The 20,193-nt window shown below is 38.0% G+C and overlaps 1 protein-coding gene across 7 annotated transcripts in view; it reads left to right on the forward strand.

The window, feature by feature from the left end:
- The window catches only part of ADPGK (ADP dependent glucokinase), a 54,441-nt gene that overhangs the window by 15,126 nt on the left and 19,122 nt on the right, over positions 1–20,193 (forward strand). For all 7 annotated transcript variants that reach the window (XM_010378000.2, XM_010378001.2, XM_030930646.1 and 4 more), the window contains one exon: positions 13,242–13,362. In XM_010378000.2, coding sequence (XP_010376302.1) covers positions 13,242–13,362 — 121 coding nt within the window. The remainder of the gene's footprint in view (positions 1–13,241; positions 13,363–20,193) is intronic.

Genomic DNA, 20,193 nt, shown 5'->3' on the forward strand with positions numbered 1-20,193 from the left:
CGGCCTCCCAAAGTGCTGGGATTACAGGCTTGAGCCACCACGCCCAGCCTGTAGGAAGGTTTTAAATAACTGATTTCTTTAATAGATATAGGGAAATCCAGATTTTCCTTTTTTTTTTTTTTTTTTTTTAAAAGAACTTTAGTAGTTTGTATCTTTCAGGGAATTTGTCTGTTTCATCTGAGTTGTTGGATTTATTGTCATAAAGTTAATTATGGTATTCTGTTATTCCTTTAAGATCTCTACAATTTGTAATGATGTTTTCCTTCTCATTCCTGATATTGGTCATTTGTATCTTCTTTTTTTTTTTTTTTTATTATACTTTAAGTTCTAGGGTACATGTACACAACATGCAGGTTTGTTACATATGTATCCATGTGCCATGTTGCTGTGCTGCACCCATTAACTCATCATTTACATTAGGTATATCTTCTAATACTATCCTTCCCCCCCCACCACAATAGGCCCCAGTGTGTGATGTTCCACTTCTTGTGTCCAAGTGATCTCATTGTTCAATTCCCACCTATGAGTGAGAACATGCGGTGTTTGGTTTTCTGATCTTGTGATAGTTTGCTAAGAATGATGGTTTCCAGCCGCATCCATGTCCCTACAAAGGACACAAACTCATCCTTTTTTATGGCTGCATAGTATTCCATGGTGTATATGTGCCACATTTTCTTAATCCAGTCTGTCACTGATGGACATTTGGGTTGATTCTAAGTCTTTGCTATTGTGAATGGTGCTGCAATAAACATACGTGTGCATGTGTCTTTATAGCAGCATGATTTATAATCCTTTGGGTATATCCCCAGTGATGGGATGGCTGGGTCAAATGGTATTTCTAGTTCTAGTTCTAGATCCTTGAGGAATCGCCACACTGTTTTCCTCAATGGTTGAACTAGTTTACAGCCCCACCAACAGTGTAAAAGTGTTCCTATTTCTCCACATCCTCTCCAGCACCTGTTGTTTCCTGATTTTTTAATGATCGCCATTCTAACTGATGTGAGATGGTATCTCATTGTGGTTTTGATTTGCATTTCTCTGATGGCCAGTGATGATGAGCATTTTTTCATGTGTCTGTTGGCTGTATGAATGTCTTCTTTTGAGAAGTGTCTGTTCATATCCTTTGCCCACTTTTTGATGGGGTTGTTTTTTTTCTTGTAAATTTGTTTGAGTTCTTTGTAGGTTCTGGATATTAGCCCTTTGTCAGATGAGTAGATTGCAAAAATTTTCTCCCATTCTGTAGGTTGCCTGTGCACTCTGATGGTAGTTTCTTTTGCTGTGCAGCAGCTCTTTAGTTTAATTAGATCCCATTTGTCAATTTTGGCTTCTGTGGCCGTTGCTTTTGGTGTTTTAGACATGACGTCCTTGCCCATGCCTATGTCCTGAATGGTATTGCCTAGGTTTTCTTCTAGGGTTTTTATGGTTTTAGGTCTAGCATTTAAGTCTCTAATCCATCTTGAATTAATTTTCATATAAGGAGTAAGGAAAGGATCCAGTTTCAGCTTTCTACTTATGGCTAGCCAATTTTCCCAGCACCATTTATTAAATAGAGAATCCTTTCCCCATTTCTTGTTTTTGTTAGGTTTGTCAAAGTTCAGATGGCTGTAGATGTGTGGTACTATTTCTGAGGGCTCTGTTCTGTTACTTTGGTCTGTATCTCTGTTTTGGTACCAGTACCATGCTGTTTTGGTTACTGTAGCCTTGTAGTATAGTTTGAAGTCAGGTAGCGTGATGCCTCCAGCTTTGTTCTTTTGGCTTAGGATTGTCTTGGCAATGTGGGGTCTTTTTGGTTCCATATGAACTTTAAAACGTTTTTTCCAATTCTGTGAAGAAAGTCATTGGTAGCTTAATGGGGATGGCATTGAATCTATAAATTACCTTGGGCGGTATAGCCATTTTCACAATATTGATTCTTCCTATCCATGAGCATGGTATGTTCTTCCATTTGTTTGTGTCCTCTTTTATTTCACTGAGCAGTGGTTTGTCGTTCTCCTTGAAGAGGTCCTTCACATCCCTTGTAAGTTGGATTCCTAGGTATTTTATTCTCTTTGAAGCTATTGTGAATGGGAGTTCATTCCTGATTTGGCTCTCTGTTTGTCTGTTACTGGTGTATAAGAATGCTTATGATTTTTGCACATTGATTTTGTATCCTGAGACTTTGCTGAAGTTGCTTGTCAGCTTAAGGAGATTTTGGGCTGAGACGATGGGGTTTTCTAAATATATAATCATGTCATCTGCAAACAGGGACAATTTGACTTCTTCTTTTCCTAACTGAATACCCTTTATTTCTTTCTCTTGCCTGATTGCCCTAGCCAGAACTTCCAACACTATGTTGAATAGGAGTGGTGAGAGAGGGCATCCCTATCTTGTGCCAGTTTTCAAAAGGAATGCTTCCAGTTTTTGCCCATTCAGTATGATATTGGCTGTGGGTTTGTCATAAATAGCTCTTATTATTTTGAGATATGTTCCATCAATACCGAATTTATTGAGAGTTTTTAGCATGAAGGGCTGTTGAATTTTGTCAAAGGCCTTTTTTGCATCTGTTGAGATAATCATGTGGTTTTTGTCTTTGGTTCTGTTTATATGCTGGATTACTTTTATTGATTTGCCTATGTCGAACCAGCCTTGCATCCCAGGGATGAAGCTCACTTGATCATGGTGGATAGGCTTTTTGATGTGCTGCTGAATCCGGTTTGCCAGTATTTTATTGGGTATTTTTGCATTGATGTTCATCAGAGATACTGGTCTAAAATTCTCTTTTTTTGTTGTGTCTCTGTCAGGCTTTGGTATCAGGATGATGTTGGCCTCATAAAATGAGTTAGGGAGGATTCTCTCTTTTTCTATTGATGGAATAGTTTCAGAAGGAATGGTACCAGCTCCTCCTTGTACCTCTGGTAGAATTTGGCTGTGAATCTGTCTGGTCCTGGACTTTTTTTGGTTGGTAGGCTATTAATTATTGCCTCAATTTCAGAGCCTGCTATTGGTCTATTTAGGGATTCAACTTCTTCCTGGTTTAGTCTTGGGAGAGTGTAAGTGTCCAGGAAAGTATTCCATTTCTTCTAGGTTTTCTAGTTTATTTGCGTAGAGGTGTTTATAGTATTCTCTGATGGTAGTTTGTATTTCTGTGGGGTTGGTGGTGATATCCCCTTTATCATTTTTATTACGTCTATTTGATTCTTCTCTCTTTTCTTCTTTATTAGTCTTGCTAGCGGTCTGTCAATTTTGTTGATCTTATCAGAAAACCAGCTCCTGGATTCTTTGATTTTTTGGAGGGTTTTTTATGTCTCTATCTCCTTCAGTTCTGCTCTGATCTTAGTTATTTCTTGCCTTCTGCTAGCTTTTGAATATGTTTGTTCTTGCTTCTCTAGTTCTTTTCATTGTAATGTTAGGGTGTCAATTTTAGATCTTTCCTGCTTTCTCTTGTAGGCATTTAGTGCTATAAGTTTCCCTCTACACACTGCTTTAAATGTGTCCCAGAGATTCTGGTATGTTGTATCTTTGTTCTCATTGATTTCAAAGAACATCTATTTCTGCCTTCATTTCGTTATGTACCCAGCAGTCATTCAGGAGCAGGTTGTTCAGTTTCCATGCAGTTGAGCAATTTGGACTTTCTTAGTCCTGAGTTCTAGTTTGATTGCACTGTGGTCTGAGAGACAGTTTGTTATAATTTCTGTTCTTTTACATTTGCTGAGGAGTGCTTTACTTCCAACTATGTGGTCAGTTTTGGAATAAGTGCGACGTGGTGCTGAGAAGGATGTATATTCTGTTGACTTGGGGTGGAGAGTTCTGTAGATGTCTATCAGGTCCGCTTGGTTCAGAGTTGAGTTCAATTCCTGGATATCCTTGTTAGCTTTCTGTCTCGTTGATCTGTGTAATGTTGACAGTGGGGTGTTAAAGTCTCCCATTATTATTGTATGGGAGTCTAAGTCTCTTTGTAAGTCTCTAAGGACTTGTTTTATGAATCTGGGTGCTCCTGTATTGGGTGCATGTATATTTAGGATAGTTAGCCCTTCCTGATAAATTGATCCCTTTACCATTATGTAATGGCCTTCTTTGTCTCTTTTGATCTTTGATGGTTTAAAGTCTGTTTTATCAGAGACTAGGATTGCAACTCCTGCTTTTTTTTGTTTTCCATTTGCTTGGTAGATCTTCCTCCATCCCTTTATTTCGAGCCTATGTGTGTGTCTGCATGTGAGATGTGTCTCCTGAATACAGCAAGCTGATGGGTTATGACTCTTTATCCAGTTTGCCGGTCTGTGTCTTTTAATTGGACCATTTAGTCCATTTACATTTAAGGTTAATATTGTTATGTGTGAACTTGATCTTGTCATTATGATATTAGCTGGTTATTTTGCTCGTTAGTTGATGCAGTTTCTTCCTAGCATGTTTTGGCATGTTTTTGCAATGGCTGGTACCAGTTGTTCCTTTCCATGTTTAGTGCTTCCTTCAGGATCTCTTGTAGGGCAGGCCTGGTGGTGACAAAATCTCTCAGCATTTACTTGTCTGTAAAGGATTTTATTTCTCCTTCACTTATGAAAGTTAGTTTGACTGGATATGAAATTCTGGGTTGAAAATTCTTTTCTTTAAGAATGTTGAATATTGGCCCCCACTCTCTTCTGGCTTGTAGAGTTTCTGCCGAGAGATCTGCTGTTAGTCTGATGGGCTTCCCTTTGTGGGTAACCCGACCTTTCTCTCTGGCTGCCCTTAACATTTCTTCCTTCATTTCAACTTTGGTGAATCTGACAATTATGTGTCTTGGAGTTGCTCTTCTCGAGGAGTATCTTTGTGGCCTTCTCTGTATTTCCTGAATTTAAATGTTGGCCTGCTTTGCTAGGTTTGGGAAGTTCTCCTCTATGATATCCTGTAGAGTGTTTTCCAACTTGGTTCCATTCTCCCCGTCACTTTCAGGCACACCAATCAGATGTAGACTTGGTCTTTTCACATAATCCCATATTTCTTGGAGGCTTTGTTCATTTCTTTTTATTCTTTTTTTCCTACACTTCTCTTCTTGCTTCATTTCATTCATTTGATCTTCAATCACTGATAGTCTTTCTTCCAGTTGATCAAGTCGGTTACTGAAGCTTGTGCATTTGTCACGTAGTTCTTGTGTTACGGTTTTCATCTCTATCAGTTCTTTTATGGTCTCTGCATTGATTATTCTAGTTATCCATTCATCCATTCTTTTTTCAAGGTTTTTAGTTTCTTTGTGTTGGGTACGTAGTTCCTCCTTTAGCTCTGAGAAGTTTGATCGACTGAAGCCTTCTTCTCTCAACTTGTCAAAGTCATTCTCCGTCCAGCTTTGTTCCGTTGCTGGCGATGAGCTGCGTTCCTTTGGAGGGGGAGATGTTCTCTGATTTTTTGAATTTCCGGCTTTTCTGCACTGCTTTTTCCCCATCTTTGTGGATTCATCTGCCTTTGGTCTTTGATGATGGTGATGTACTGATGGGGTTTTGGTGTGGGTGTTCTTTCTGTTTCTTGGTTTTCCTTCTAACAGTCAGGACCCTCAGCTGCAGGTCTGTTGGATTTGCTAAGGTCCACTCCAGGCCCTGTTTGCCTGGGTATCAGCAGTGGAGGCTGCAGAAGATAGATTATTGCTGAACAGCAAGTGTTGCTGTCTGATTCTTGCTCTGGAAGCTTCGTCTCAGAGGTGTGCCCAGCTGTGTGAGGTGTGAGGTTCTGCACCTAGTGGGGGATGTCTCCCAGTTAGGCTACTCAGGGGTCAGGGACCCAGTTGAGCAGGCAGCCTGTCTGTTCTCAGATCTCATCCTCCGTGCTGGGAGAACCACTGCTCTCTTCAAAGCTGTCAGACCTGTATCTTCTTTTTTTTCTGATCGGTTTGGCTAGAGGTTTATAAATTTAATTGCTCTTTTTAATAAGTAATTTGCTTTTGGTTAATTGATTTTTCTCTATTTTTCTATTTTCCTTGGATGTTGCTTGCTTCAGATTTAACTTGCCTAAGGTGAGAAGCTACAGTCATTGATTTGAGACCTTTCCTGTTTTCTCATATAGGGGTTTAGTAATATAAATTTCCCCTAAGTACTGCTTTAGCTACATCCCAAATATTTTGATATGTTATTTTTATTTTAATTCAATTCAAAATACTAATATCCCTTTGATTTATTGAGATGTGCCATTTCATAGCCCATTCATGGACTACTTAGAGGTATGTTATTTAGTTTCTAAATATTTGGGAATTTTCCAGATGTCTTTCTGTTAGTGATTTCTATTTCAATTTCAGTATGGTCAGAAAAGATGCTTTCTATGACCTGAATCCTACTAAGTTTTAGATACGTTTTTATGGCACAGAATATGGTCTATCTTGGTGAGGTTCTGTGTGTACTTGAAAGTTTCAAGAATGTACATAAGCCTTTCTGTTGCTGGGTCAAGTGTTCTGTAAATGTCAATTAGGTAACGTTGATTGATAGTTTCAAGTCTTTTATATTCTTACTGATTTTTTTTTTTTTTTTGGTCTATTTCATCTATCAATTATTAAGAGGGATGTTGACATCTCCAACTGTAATTTTGGATACTTGTCTATTTCCTTTATAGTTCTGTAACATTTTGCTTTATGTATTTTGAAACTCTTATTAGGTACATAAATGTTTAGGATTGTTAATCCCTTTCATTAATTAATTCCTTTATTATTACTAGGGATAAATAAAATCATTTCATAATTTTCTTTGCTCTGAAATCTATTTTGATTGAAATAGCCATTCCAACTTTCATTTGATTAGTATTGGCATGGTATATCTTTTTCCATCCTTGTGCTTTTAATCTATTTGCATCTTTTTACTTGAAAGTGTATTTTTTAATAGACAGCATATAGTTGGGATTTGCTTTTTAACCCACTTTGACAATCTCTGCCTTTTAATCGGAGTGTTTAGACTGTTTACATCTAATGTGATTATTGATATATCAGGTTAGGTTTAAATCTGACATCTTGCTATTTGTTTGCTATTTGTCCCATCTCTATCTTTTTCCCTCTGTTTCTGTACTCTTGGATTATTTTCTATGATTTCATTTTATCTTCTTTAACTTACTAGGTATAATTCTTTTTTTTCTTAGTGGTTGCATTAGAGTTTATACTGTACATCCTTAGCCTATCACAGTCTACTTTCAAGTGATAACAGGCATACCTCAGAGATACTGCATGTTTGGTTCTAGACCACTGCAATAAAACAAATACTGCAATAGAATGAATCGCATGAATTTTGTTTCACAGTGCATTAAAAGTTACGTTTACACTGTACTGTAGTCAAGTAAGTGTGCAGTACCATTATGTCTAAAAAAAAAGGTGTACACAATTTTAGAGTACTTTGTTACCCATAAATGTTAACAATTATCTGAGCTTTCAGACAGTCATAATCTTTTTGCTGGCAGTGTTTTGTCTTGATGTTGATGGCTGCTTGCTGATCAGGGTGGTGGCTTCAGGTTGGGATGGCTGTGGCAATTTCTTAAAATAAAACAGTGAAGTTTGCCACATCAGTTAACTCTTCCTTTCACAAAAGATTTTTCTGTAGCATGTGATGCTGTTTGATAGCACTTTACCCACAGTGGAACTTCATTGAAAATTGGAATCAGGCAAGGTACAGTGGCTCACACCTGTAATCCCAGCACTTTGGGAGAATGAGGCAGGAGTATCATTTGAGCCTGGGCAATATAGCGAGACCCCATCTCTACAAAAAAAATTTTTTTTAATTAGCTGGGCATGGTGGCACGTGCTTATCATCTCAGCTACTTGGGAAGCTGAGGCAGGAAGATCTCTTAAGCCTAGGAGTTTGAGGCTACTGTGAGCTATGATTGTGCCACTGCACTCTAGGTTGGGTGATAGAGCAAATTCCTGTCTCTAAAAATGAAAAATTAAAAAACTTTTAAAAATTAGAGGCAGTCCTCTCAAACCTTCCTGCTATTTGCCATTATCAACTAAGTGTATGTAATACTCTAAATCTTTTGTTGTCATTTCAGCAATATTCACAGCATCTTTACTAGGAGTAAACCACTCAAAAAACCACTGTCTTTGCTCATCCATAAGAAGCAACTCTAACTGTTCAAGTTTTATAATGAAGAATACAGTAATTCAGTCACATCTTCAGGCCCCACTTCTAATTCTAGTTCTCTTGCTATTTTCACCTCATCTGCAGTTACTTCCTTTACTAAAGTCTTGAATCTCAAAGGTGTCTAAGAGGGTTAGAATCAACTTCTTTGAAACTCCCGTTAATGTCGATATGCTGCCTTCCTCCTATAAATCATAAATGTTCTTAATGGCATTTAGAATGGTAAATTCTTTCCAGAGGTTTTCAGTTTATTTGCCCAGATCCATCAGAGGAGTTATTATCCTGGGAGCTATAGCCTTATGAAATGTATTTCTTAAATAATGGACTTGAAAGTCAAAATTCTAGCCAGGTGCAGTGGCTCATGCCTGTAATCCCAGCACTTTGGGAGGCTAAGGTGGGCAGATCACTTGAGGTCGGGAGTTTGAGACCAGTCTGGCCAACATGGTGAAACCCCATCTCTGCTAAAAATACAAAAACTAGCCAGGTGTGGTAGTGCACGCCTGCAGTCCCAGCTACTTGGGAGGCTCAGGCACAAGAATCACTTGAAGGAGATTGCAGTGGACTGAGATCATGCTACTATACTCCAGCCTGGGTGACAGATCCAGACTCTGTCTCAAGAAAAAAAGTCAAAATAACTTCTTAATTTATGGGTTGCAGAATGGATGTTGCGTTAGCGGGCGTGAAAACATCATCCTTCTCCCTATACATTTCCAGCAGAGCTCTTGGGCGACTAGGTATACTGTCAATGAGCAGTGATACTTTAAACAAATTTTTTTTTTTTTTTTTTTTTTTTGTGAGCAGTAGTTCTGAACAGTGGGCTTAAAATGTCTATTAAACTGTAAACAGGTATGCTGTCATTCAGGCTTTATTGTTCCATTTATGGAACACAGGCAGAGTAGATTTAGCGTCATACTTAGGGATCCTAGAATTTTTCAGAATGGTCAATGAGCATTGACTTCAATTTAGTCACCAGCTGTGTTAGCCCCAACAAGAGAGTCAGTTTGTTCTTCGAAGCTTTGAAGGTAGGCATTGACTTCTGCTCTCCAGCTCTGAAAGTCCTAGATGGCATCTTCTTAAAATTATCTTATGTACTTATCCAGCATTACTCTCCAACAGAAGGCTGTTTTGTGTACATCAAACCTGTTGTTTAGTGCAGCCATGTTCATCAGTGATCTTAGCTAGATCTTTTGGATAAGTTGCTGCAGCTTCTACATCAGCACTTGCTGCCTCACCTTGCATTTTTATGTTGCGGAGACAACTTCTTTCCTTAAACCTTATGAACCAACCTCTGCTAGCTTCCAACTTTTCTTTTGCAGCTTCCTCACCTCTCTCAGCCTTCATAGATTTGGAGAGAGTAGGGCATTGCTCTGGATTAGGCTTTGGCTTAAGGGAATGTTGTAGCTTGTTTGATCTGCTATCCAGACCATTCAGACTTTCTCCATATCAGCAATAGGGCTGTTTTGCTTTCTTTTTGTTGTTGTTTTTTGTTTGTGCCTGAGCCTCCCAAGTAGCTGGGACTGCAGGCGTGCACTACCACACCTGGCTAGTTTTTGTATTTTTAGTAGAGATGGGGTTTCACCATGTTGGCCAGACTGGTCTCAAACTCCCGGCCTCAAGTGATCTGCCCACCTTAGCCTCCCAAAGTGCTAGGATTACAGGCATGAGCCACTGCACCTGGCTAGAATTTTGACTTTCAAGTCCATTATTTAAGAAATACATTTCATAAGGCTATAGCTGCCATGGATTCGTATGTTCACTAGAGTGGCACTTTTAATTTCCTTCGAGGACTTTTTGCATTCACAACTTGGCTAATGGCATAAAAGGCGCTTCTCAGCTTTCTACATGCCTTCCTTGCTAAGTTTAATCATTTCTAGCTTTTGATTTAAAGTTAGAGATGTGCAATTCTTCCATTCACTTGAACACACAGAGGCCATTGTAGGGTTATTAACTGGCCTAATTTCAATATTGTTATGTCTCAGGAAATTAGTGAGGCCCTAGGAGAGGGCAAGAGAGAGGAACAGCCGGTCCATGGAGCGGTCAGAACACATAAATTATTTATCGATTAAGTTCACTGTCTTATGTGGGAATGATCTGTGGTGTCCTAAAACAGTTATAATAGTAGCATCCATCAAAGATCACTGATCACCATAACAGACATAATAATGAAAACCTTTGAAATGTGAGAACTACCAGAATGTGACAGAGACACGAAGTGATTACATGCTGTTGGAAAAGTGGTGCCCAGAGGGGACCACAGGGTTGCCACAAACTGTCAATTTGTAAAAACTGCAGTGTCTGCAGAGCACAGTAAAGTGAAGCACAATAAAATGAGGTATGCCTGTACTTCTCTCCCTCCAATCTTTATACGATCATTGTGAAATATTTGACTTCTGCATATTACAAACCTCACACTACATTTGTTAGTACTTCAGTTATCTCTTACAGAGATTTAAATAATAAGAAAAATAATCTTATGTATTTATGTAGCATTACTATTTCTGTTGTTCTTCATTTCTTTGTTTAGATTCGTATTTCTGGCTGGGCACGGTGGCTCATGCCTGTAATTGCAGCACTTTGGAAGGCCAAGATGGGCAGATCACTTGAGGTCAGGAGTTCGAGACCAGCCTGGCATGGTCAGGTTGTTTCACCCAACATGGTGAAACCCCATCTCTACTAAAAATACAAAAAAAAAAAAAAAAAAAAATTAGCCAAGCGTGGTGGTACATGTCCATAATCCCAGTTACTTGGGAGGCTCAGGCGGGAGAATCACTTAAACGCAGGAGGTGGAGGTTACAGTGAGCCGAGATCACACCAGTGTACTCCAGCCTGAGCGACTCCATCTCAAAAAAATACAAAAACATATTTCCATCTCGTGTCATTCTCCCTTCTGCCAGAAGGACTTCTTTTAACATTGCTTGTGGTGGGAGTCTGCTAGTGATAAATTCTTTCAGGTTCCGTATACCTGGAAATTCTTTTACAGTAATATGCTGGGACATTTGTAGGGCTTACTAAATTTATTCCTGTTTCTTTTTTTTTTTTTTTTTTTTTTTGGAGACAGAGTGTTGCTTTGTCGCCCATGCTAAAGTGCAGTGGCATGATCTTGGCTGTCTACCTCCCAGGTTCAAGTGATTCTCCTGCCTCAGCCTCCTGAGTAGCTGGGATTACAGGTGTGCACCACCACGCCTAGCTAAATTATTTGTATTTTTGGTAGAGATAGGGTTTCACCATGTTGGCCAGGCTGGTCTTGAACTCCTGACCTCAAGTGATCTGCCTGTCTCAGCCTCCCAAAGTGCTGGGCTTACGGGCATGAGCCACCGTGCCTGGCCAGTTTATTCCTGTTTTTTAGGGATCGTCCTTTATTGTCTGATGTTCACACAATGTTTTGAAAACCATTGTTTCATATATTTTGTCTTTTTTGTTGTTTCAGGCAGGAGGGTAAATATGACCTGTGGCCCTCATTGTCTCATCTTGGAAGTGGAACACTAGCAAAGAATTAGAGAAAGGAAGTAAAGTGGTTGGGGCAAAACTTTCAGAATTGGCAAGTAAAGGGCATGTGTCAAGGCAGAAAAGGGAGAGGAGTATATTTTTATCCAGAAGCTGGGATTTCTTAGATAACACGAAAGTACCTCTGTACAAAGCAGTCTATATAAGCAGTTAATTAGCAAGTTAATGCCTTTTGAAGCTTCTGGGTGGGACGTATTAAATCTGAAATGGGCCAAGTATGTTGGCTCACGCCTGTAATCCTAGCAATTTGGGAGGCTGAGATCTCTTGAGCTCAGGAGTTCGAGACTAGCCTGGGCAACGTAGTGAGGCCTTATCTCTATTAAAAATAAAAATAAAAAATAAGCCAGGCCCGGTGGCTCATGCCTGTAGTCCCAGCTACTCTGGAGGCTGAGGCAGGAGGATCGCTTGAGCCTGGGAGGTCAAGGCTGTGGTGAGCTATGATTGCTCCACTGCACTCCAGCCTGGGCAACAGAGCAAAACTCTGTCTCAAAAAAAAGAAAAAAGAAAAAAGTGAAGCAGTGTTGACAGTCTCTGGGGACTTTCCTTTAAATCTCAGTGCAGTCTTCATTGTTCAGTGGTTTTGAGTCTGCTAGCCTGGCCTTGAATGGTGTGGCAAAAACAACGGCTTATAGGAGTTGAGAAACAAGAACAGATACGAAGTGGCTTCTAGAAAGAATAGCCAGAGGGAGGCCCTGGTTGGAGTTGAAGAAAAAGGTTTTGGAAAAGCTGCAGAGCCCCTTCCCCTGAAGTCTCTCAGTTGGGATGCTCTTTAATTCTCATATTGAAAAGGCCATCCTATTCACGTAACAGTTCAGTAATGGGAGAGAATTTTATTCCACAAATGAGGTCACCCGGTTGAGGATATGATGATCCAGAAACTGTTTTTATACTGTATAAAAACTCAAAACAGTTTTCATCTGGCAGCTTTATTGCAGACAACATCCCATGTCTCTTTGCCTGCACAAGATGTGAGTGAGTAAAGAAAGTGGGGATAGGGTCTTCTTTGGCTATCATAGTAGCAAAATACCATAAACTTAGGGTCTCCAGCAACAGAAGTTTATTTTCTCACAGTGGAGACTGGAAAGCCCCAGATCAAGGTTCCAGCAAGGTGTGGCTTCTGGTGAGAAGTCTATTCTTGGCTTGCAGGTGGCCACCTTCTCAGTGTGTTCCCACATGTCCTGTCCTTGGTGCACGCGGTCGCAGGAGAGAGATTGATCTCTCTCTCTTTTTCTCATCAGGCCACCAGTTCTATCTGATTAGGACCTCACCTTACCATTATGACCTCATTTCATATTAATTACCTTCCAAAAGCCCTATCTCCAAATAAGCCACATGGGGGTTTGGGCTTCACCATCTAAATTTGGGGAGGTGACACAAACATGCAGTCCTCAGCAGAGGGAATGAGATGCAGCAGCTGCATAGGTGCCTGATGGCTGTGACACAGTTCTTTTGTCAGCCTCTCAGTTCTGGGTACATTATGGTCATACCCTCCAGAGACCTTAGCCCTGGTGACATGCCTTCTGCTGCATACCTCCAAACCAACAACTTTCAGAATTAGATTTGGATTCCAATATTTTGTTGAAATGATTAGAATCAACCTGAATGTACTGTCCTGGGGTACTGTTGAGGTTCTATGGGGCAAGGAACGGGGCTCCTGATGAACTTCGTGTTGCTTGTCTCCAGGTTCTTCTTTGCGGTCCAGTTGGTCCAAAGCTACATGAGCTTCTTGATGACAATGTCTTTGTTCCACCAGAGTCATTGCAGGAAGTGGATGAGTTCCACCTCATTTTAGAGTATCAAGCAGGTAAGGAAATGAGTAAATAATGGTGGCAAGACCAGTCAGGGGACTGTGTATTGTCAGATTGGGGTGTGACTGTGCCAGAAATTTATCTTGGTAAATCAGCAGGATCCTGTTTTTGCCATACTGAACGTTTCCTGACCTATTGGTTCTACTGAGCTGATACTGGCCATTGTCTCAAGGGAGACTGATAGAGTATTACAACATGGAAGAAAATTCCCAGGTCTACAAACAGAATTGCTCTGAAGCCAAGATAAATCAGACTGTAGGAAAGCAGGCATGTCAAATAAAAATGAAAATGTGTTAAACACACATATATAAAGTTTTCATTTATGACTAAGAGAAGAGAAAGGCAGGTAGCATCCATTCAGCTCTGTGCTGGATTCTGCCCTAGGCCTTTCTGACTGACTCTTCCTAGCTGCTTAGGGTTGATTCCAAGCTACTGGCAAGTTTCTCTGGAGCATTTTATTTTTCCTTGGGTGTGTGAGTGGAAGTGTTTTGTATTTAACATCACTATATTGTTTCCCATCAGATGTTCTAATGTTAATAAATCCACATCCACTGCATCCCATCCCTTCTTCCCAGCAGATTCTATGTGTTACATAGATTAGGCATCTGGTTTCTGAGAAAATCTTAAATACTTGGACATACTTTGATCTTGTGTATTTCCTGCTGTATTTTTCCCTCTGCTCAGAACTCAGACTCTTGAGTTTCTGATTCAACACATTGTTAATTCACATTTAAGACTCAAGCATCTAAACAGACTAATTGGTACCTTGAAGCAGCACTTAATACTCTTCAGTGAACTACTTCCAAGTCAATTAAGAGAATCTTCTCTACTAGAGTAATTAACTTTAACACAAGATATGAACTATGTTGTTTCTTGAGAATTATGCCTTTCTCCAGGTAGAAAAAGAGTTGTAACATGTTCTGGTTCTCTTTTGGGTCTTTATTAGAATCAGCTGGGAATTAAGGAAGGCTAGAGTCTGAAAATTAGGGAAACAGTGTTGACGTAGGTAATTCATACTTAGTGCTACACAAGTTTTTGAGTTTCTCGGCTTTAGTTTTCCCAAATGGGAAGTAAGAGTGATGGTTTTTACTGCCTGATCATTGTGGTAAGTATTAAGAGATTGGTTGGTGTGTGGAAACACTGTGAGCAGCCTGGATGCAAAGATGACCTGGCCACGCGCAGTGGCTCACACCTGTAATCCCAGCACTTTGTGAGGCTGAAGCGGGTGGATCACAAGGTCAGGAGTTCAAGATCAGCCTGGCCAAGATGGTAAAACCTCTTCTCTACTAAAAATACAAAAATTAGCTAGGTGTGGTGGCGGGCGCCTGTATTCCCAGCTACTCGGTAGGTGGAGGCAGAGAATTGCTTGAGCCTGGGAGGTGGAGGTTGCAGTGAACTGAGATTGCACCACTGCGCTCCAGCCTGGGCGACAGAACGAGACTCCATCTATGAAAGGAGAAGGGGAAGGGGAAGGGGAGAAGGGGAAAGGGGAAGGATGAAATGAAAGGAAATGGAATGGAATGAAATGGAAATGAAATGGAATGGAATGAAGTGAAATGAAATGAAATGATGAAACGAAATGAAATGAAATGAAATTGCAATGAAATGAAAGAAATGAATGAAATGGAATGAATGAAATGAAAGGAAATGAAATGATGAAATGATATGGAAATGGAATGGAAATGAAATGAATGAAATGATGAAATGAAATTGAAATGAAATGAAATAAATGAAATGAAATTAAATGAAATGAAATAAATGAAATGGAAATGATATGATGAAATGAAATAATGGAATGAAATGAAATAAATGAAATTGAAATGAAATAATGAAATGATGAAATGAAATTGAAATGAAATGAATGAAATGAAATGATGAAATGATGAAATGAAATGAAAGAAATGAAAACGAAATGAAATGAAATAGAAATGATGAAATGGATGAAATGAAATGATGAAATGAAATGAAATGAAATTGAAATGAAATAAAATAAATGAAATTGAAATGAAATGAATTGATGAAATGAAGAAATGAAATGAAATTGAAATGAAATGAAATAATGAAATGAAATGAACTGAAATGAATGAAATGAAATGATGAAATGGAAATGAAATGATGAAATCAAATGATGAAATGGAAATGAATGAATGAAATGAAATAATGAAATGATGAAATGAAATGAAATGATGAAATGAAATAATGAAATGATGAAGTGAAATGAAATAAATGAAATGATGAAATGAAATAATGAAATAAATGAAATGGAAACGAAATGAAATGGAAATGAAATGAAATGATGAATGAAATGAAATGGAAATGAAATAATGAAATAAATGAAATAATGAAATGATGAAATGAAATGAAATAAATGAAATGAATTGAAATGGAATGAATGAATGAAATGAAATGAAATGAAGTGAAATGAATGAAATGGAATGAAGTGATGAAATGAAATGGAATGAAATGAAAGAAATGAAATGAAAGGAAATGAAATAATGAAATGAAATGAAATGATGAAATGACTGAAATGAAATGAAATGGAAATGAATGAAGTGATGAAATGAAATGAATGAAATAATGAAATGAAATTGAAATAAATGAAATGATGAAATTAAATGAAATGAAATAAATGAAATTGGAAATGATATGAAATGAAATGAAATAACAGAATGAAATGAAATGATGAAATTGAAATGAAATAATGAAATGAATGAAATGAAATGATGAAATATGAAATGAAATGAAATTGAAATGAAATGAAATTGAAATGAAATGAAAGAAATGAAAACGAAATGAAATGAAATGAAATGGATGAAATGAAATGATAAAATGAAATGATGAAATGAAATGAAATTGAAATGAAATGAAATGAATTGATGAAATGAAGAAATGAAATTGAAATGAAATGAAATAATGAACTGGAATGAAATGAAATGAAATGGAAATGAAATGATGAAATGAAATCAAATGATGAAATGAAATGAAATGGAAATGAATGAATGAAATGAAATGAAATGATGAAATGAAATCAAATGATGAAATGAAATGAAGTGAAATGAAATAAATGAAATGATGAAATGAAATGAAATAAATGAAATGGAAACGAAATGAAATGAAATGGAAATGAAATGAAATGATGAAAATGAAATGGAAATGAAATAATGAAATGATGATGAAATGAAATGAAATTGGAATGAAATGAAATGAATGAAATGAAATGAAGTGAAATGAATGAAATGAAGTGATGAAATGAAATGGAATTAAATGAATGAAATGAAAGGAAATGAAATAAATGAAATGAAGAAATGAATGAAATGAAATGATGAAATGACTGAAATGAAATGAAATGGAAATGAATTAAGTGATGAATGAATGAATGAAATGATGAAATGAAATGAAATTGAAAAATGAAATGAAATGATGAAATGATGAAATGAAATGAAATAAATGAAATAATGAAATGATGAAATAAATGAAATGAAATTGAAATGGAATGAATGAATGAAATGATGAAGTGAAATTAATGAAATGAATGAAATGGAATGAAGTGATGAAATGAATGAAATAAATGAAATGAAATGAATGAAATAATGAAATGAATGAAATGAAATGATGAAATGAAATATGAAATGAAATGGAAATGAATGAAATGATGAAATGAATGAAATAATGAAATGAATGAAATTGAAATGAAATGAAATTGAAATGAAATGATGAAATATGAAATGAAATGAAATTGAAATGAAATGAATGAAATGAAATGACGAAATGAAATCAAAAGAAATGAAGTGAAATGAATGCAATGAATGAAATGAAGTGATGAAATGAATGGAATGAAGTGATGAAATAGAATGAAAGAAATGATGAAAGGAAATGAAATAAATAATGAATGAATGAAATGAAATGATGAAATGAAATCAAATGAAATGAAGTGAAATGAATGAAATGAAATGAAGTGATGAAATGAAATGAAAATGAAATGAATGAAATGAAATCAAATGAAATGAATGAAATGAAGTGATGAAATGAATGAAATGAAATGATGAAATGAAATCAAATGAAATGAAGTGAAATGAATGAAATGAAGTGATGAAATGAATGAAATGAAATGGGAAATGAAATGAAATAAATGAAATGAAATGGAATTGAAATGAAATGAATGAAATGAAATAGAAATGATGAAATGTAATAATGAAATGAAATGATGAAATAATGAAATTAAATGAAATAAATGAAATGATGAAATGAATGGAATGATGAAATGAAATGAAATCAAATGAAGTGAAATGTATGAAATGAAATGAATGAAATGAAATGAAGTAATGAAATGAATGAAATGAAATAATGAAATGAAATGAATGAAACGAAATTGAAACGAAATGAAATGAATGGAATGGAATGAAATGAAATTGAAATGATGATGTGAAATAAAATAATGAAATGAAATATTGAAATGAAATGAAATATTGAAATGAAATGAAATGAATAAAATGAAATGATGAAATGAATGAAATGAAGTGAAATGAATGAAATGAAGTGATGAAATGAAATGGAATGAAATGAAAGAAATGAAATGATGAAAGGAAATGAAATGAAATAATGAAATGAATGAAATGAAATGAATGAAATGATGAAATGAAATGTGAAATGAAATGGAAATGAATGAAATGATGAAATTAATGAAATGATGAAATGAAATAATGAAATGACATGATGAAATGAAATGAATGAAATGACATGATGAAATGAAATGATGAAATAATGAAATGAATGAAATGATGAAATAATGAAATGAAATGAAATGAATGAAATGAAAATGAAATGAAGTCTGGGAGCAAGATGGCTGAATAGGAACAGCTCCAGTCTCCAACTCCCAGCGCGAGCGACACAGAAGACCGGTGATTTCTGCATTTTCAACTGAGGTACTGGGGTTCATCTCACTAGGGACTGCCGGACAATCGGTGCTGGTCAGCTGCTGCAGCCCGACCAGCGAGAGCGGAAGCAGGTGGAGGCATCGCCTCACCTGGGAAGCGCAAGGGGGAAGGGAATCCCTTTTCCTAGCCAGGGGAACTGAGACACACAACACCTGAAAAATCGGGTAACTCCCACCCCAATACTGAGCTTTAAGCAAACAGGCACACCAGGAGATTATATCCCACACCTGGCTGGGAGGGTCCCACGCCCATGGAGCCTCCCTCATTGCTAGCACAGCAGTCTGCGATCTAACCCCAAGGCAGCAGCGAGGCTGGGGGAGGGGTGCCCGCCATTGCCGAGGCTTAAGTAGGTAAACAAAGCTGCTGGAAAGCTCGAACTGGGTGGAGCTTGCAGCACCTCAAGGAAGCCTGCCTGTCTCTGTAGACTCTACCTCTGGGGACAGGGCACAGCTAAACAACAACAACAACAAAAAATAAAGCAGCAGAAACCTCTGCAGACGCAAACGACTCTGTCTGACAGCTTTGAAGAGCGCAGTGGATCTCCCAACACGGAGGTTGAGATCTGAGAACGGACAGACTGCCTGCTCAAGTGGCTCCCTGACCCCTGAGTAGCCTAACTGGGAGACATCCTCCACTAGGGTCAAACTGACACCCCACACGTCACACGGTGGACTACACCCCTGAGAGGAAGCTTCCAAAGTAAGAATCAGACAGGTACACTCACTGTTCAGCAATATTCTATCTTCTGCAGCCTCTGCTGCTGATACAGGCAAACAGGGTCTGGAGTGGACCTAAAGCAATATCCAACGGACCTACAGTTGAGGGTCCTGACTGTTAGAAGAAAAACTATCAAACAGGAAGGACATCTACACCAAAACCCCATCAGTACGTCACCATCATCAAAGACCAGAGGCAGATAAAACCACAAAGATGGGGAAAAAGCAGGGCAGAAAAACTGGAAATTCAAAAAATAAGAGCGCATGTCCCCCTGCAAAGGAGCGCAGCTCATCGCCAGCAACGGATCAAAGCCGGACGGAGAATGACTTTGACGAGATGAGAGAAGAAGGCTTCAGTCCATCAAACTTCTCAGAGCTAAAGGAGGAATTACGTACCCAGCGTAAAGAAACTCAAAATCTTGAAAAAAGAGTAGAAGAATTGATAACTAGAATAATTAATGCAGAGAAGGTCATAAACAAAATGACAGAGATGAAAACCATGACACGAGAAATACGTGACAAACGCACAAGCTTCAGTAACCGACTCGATCAACTGGAAGAAAGAGTATCAGCGATTGAGGATCAAATGAATGAAATGAAGCGAGAAGAGAAACCAAAAGAAAAAAGAAGAAAAAGGAATGAACAAAGCCTGCAAGAAGTATGGGATTATGTAAAAAGACCAAATCTATGTCTGATTGGGGTGCCTGAAAGAGGGGGAAAATGGAACCAAGTTGGAAAACACTCTTCAGGATATCATCCAGGAGAACTTCCCCAACCTAGTAGGGCAGGCCAACATTCAAATTCAGGAAATACAGAGAATGCCACAAAGATACTCCTCGAGAAGAGCAACTCCAAGACACATAATTGCCAGATTACCAAAGTTGAGATGAAGGAAAAAATCTTAAGGGCAGCCAGAGAGAAAGGTCGGGTTACCCACAAAGGGAAGCCCATCAGACTAACGGCAGATCTCTCGGCAGAAACTCTACAAGCCAGAAGAGAGTGGGGGCCAATATTCAACATTCTTAAAGAAAAGAATTTTAAACCCAGAATTTCATATCCAGCCAAACTAAGTTTCATAAGTGAAGGAGAAATAAAATCCTTTACAGATAAGCAAAAGCTTAGAGATTTTCTTACCACCAGGCCTGCCTTACAAGAGACCCTGAAGGAAGCACTAAAC

Source organism: Rhinopithecus roxellana, chromosome 5, assembly GCF_007565055.1.
Source record: "Rhinopithecus roxellana isolate Shanxi Qingling chromosome 5, ASM756505v1, whole genome shotgun sequence".
Taxonomy (NCBI): domain Eukaryota; kingdom Metazoa; phylum Chordata; class Mammalia; order Primates; family Cercopithecidae; genus Rhinopithecus; species Rhinopithecus roxellana.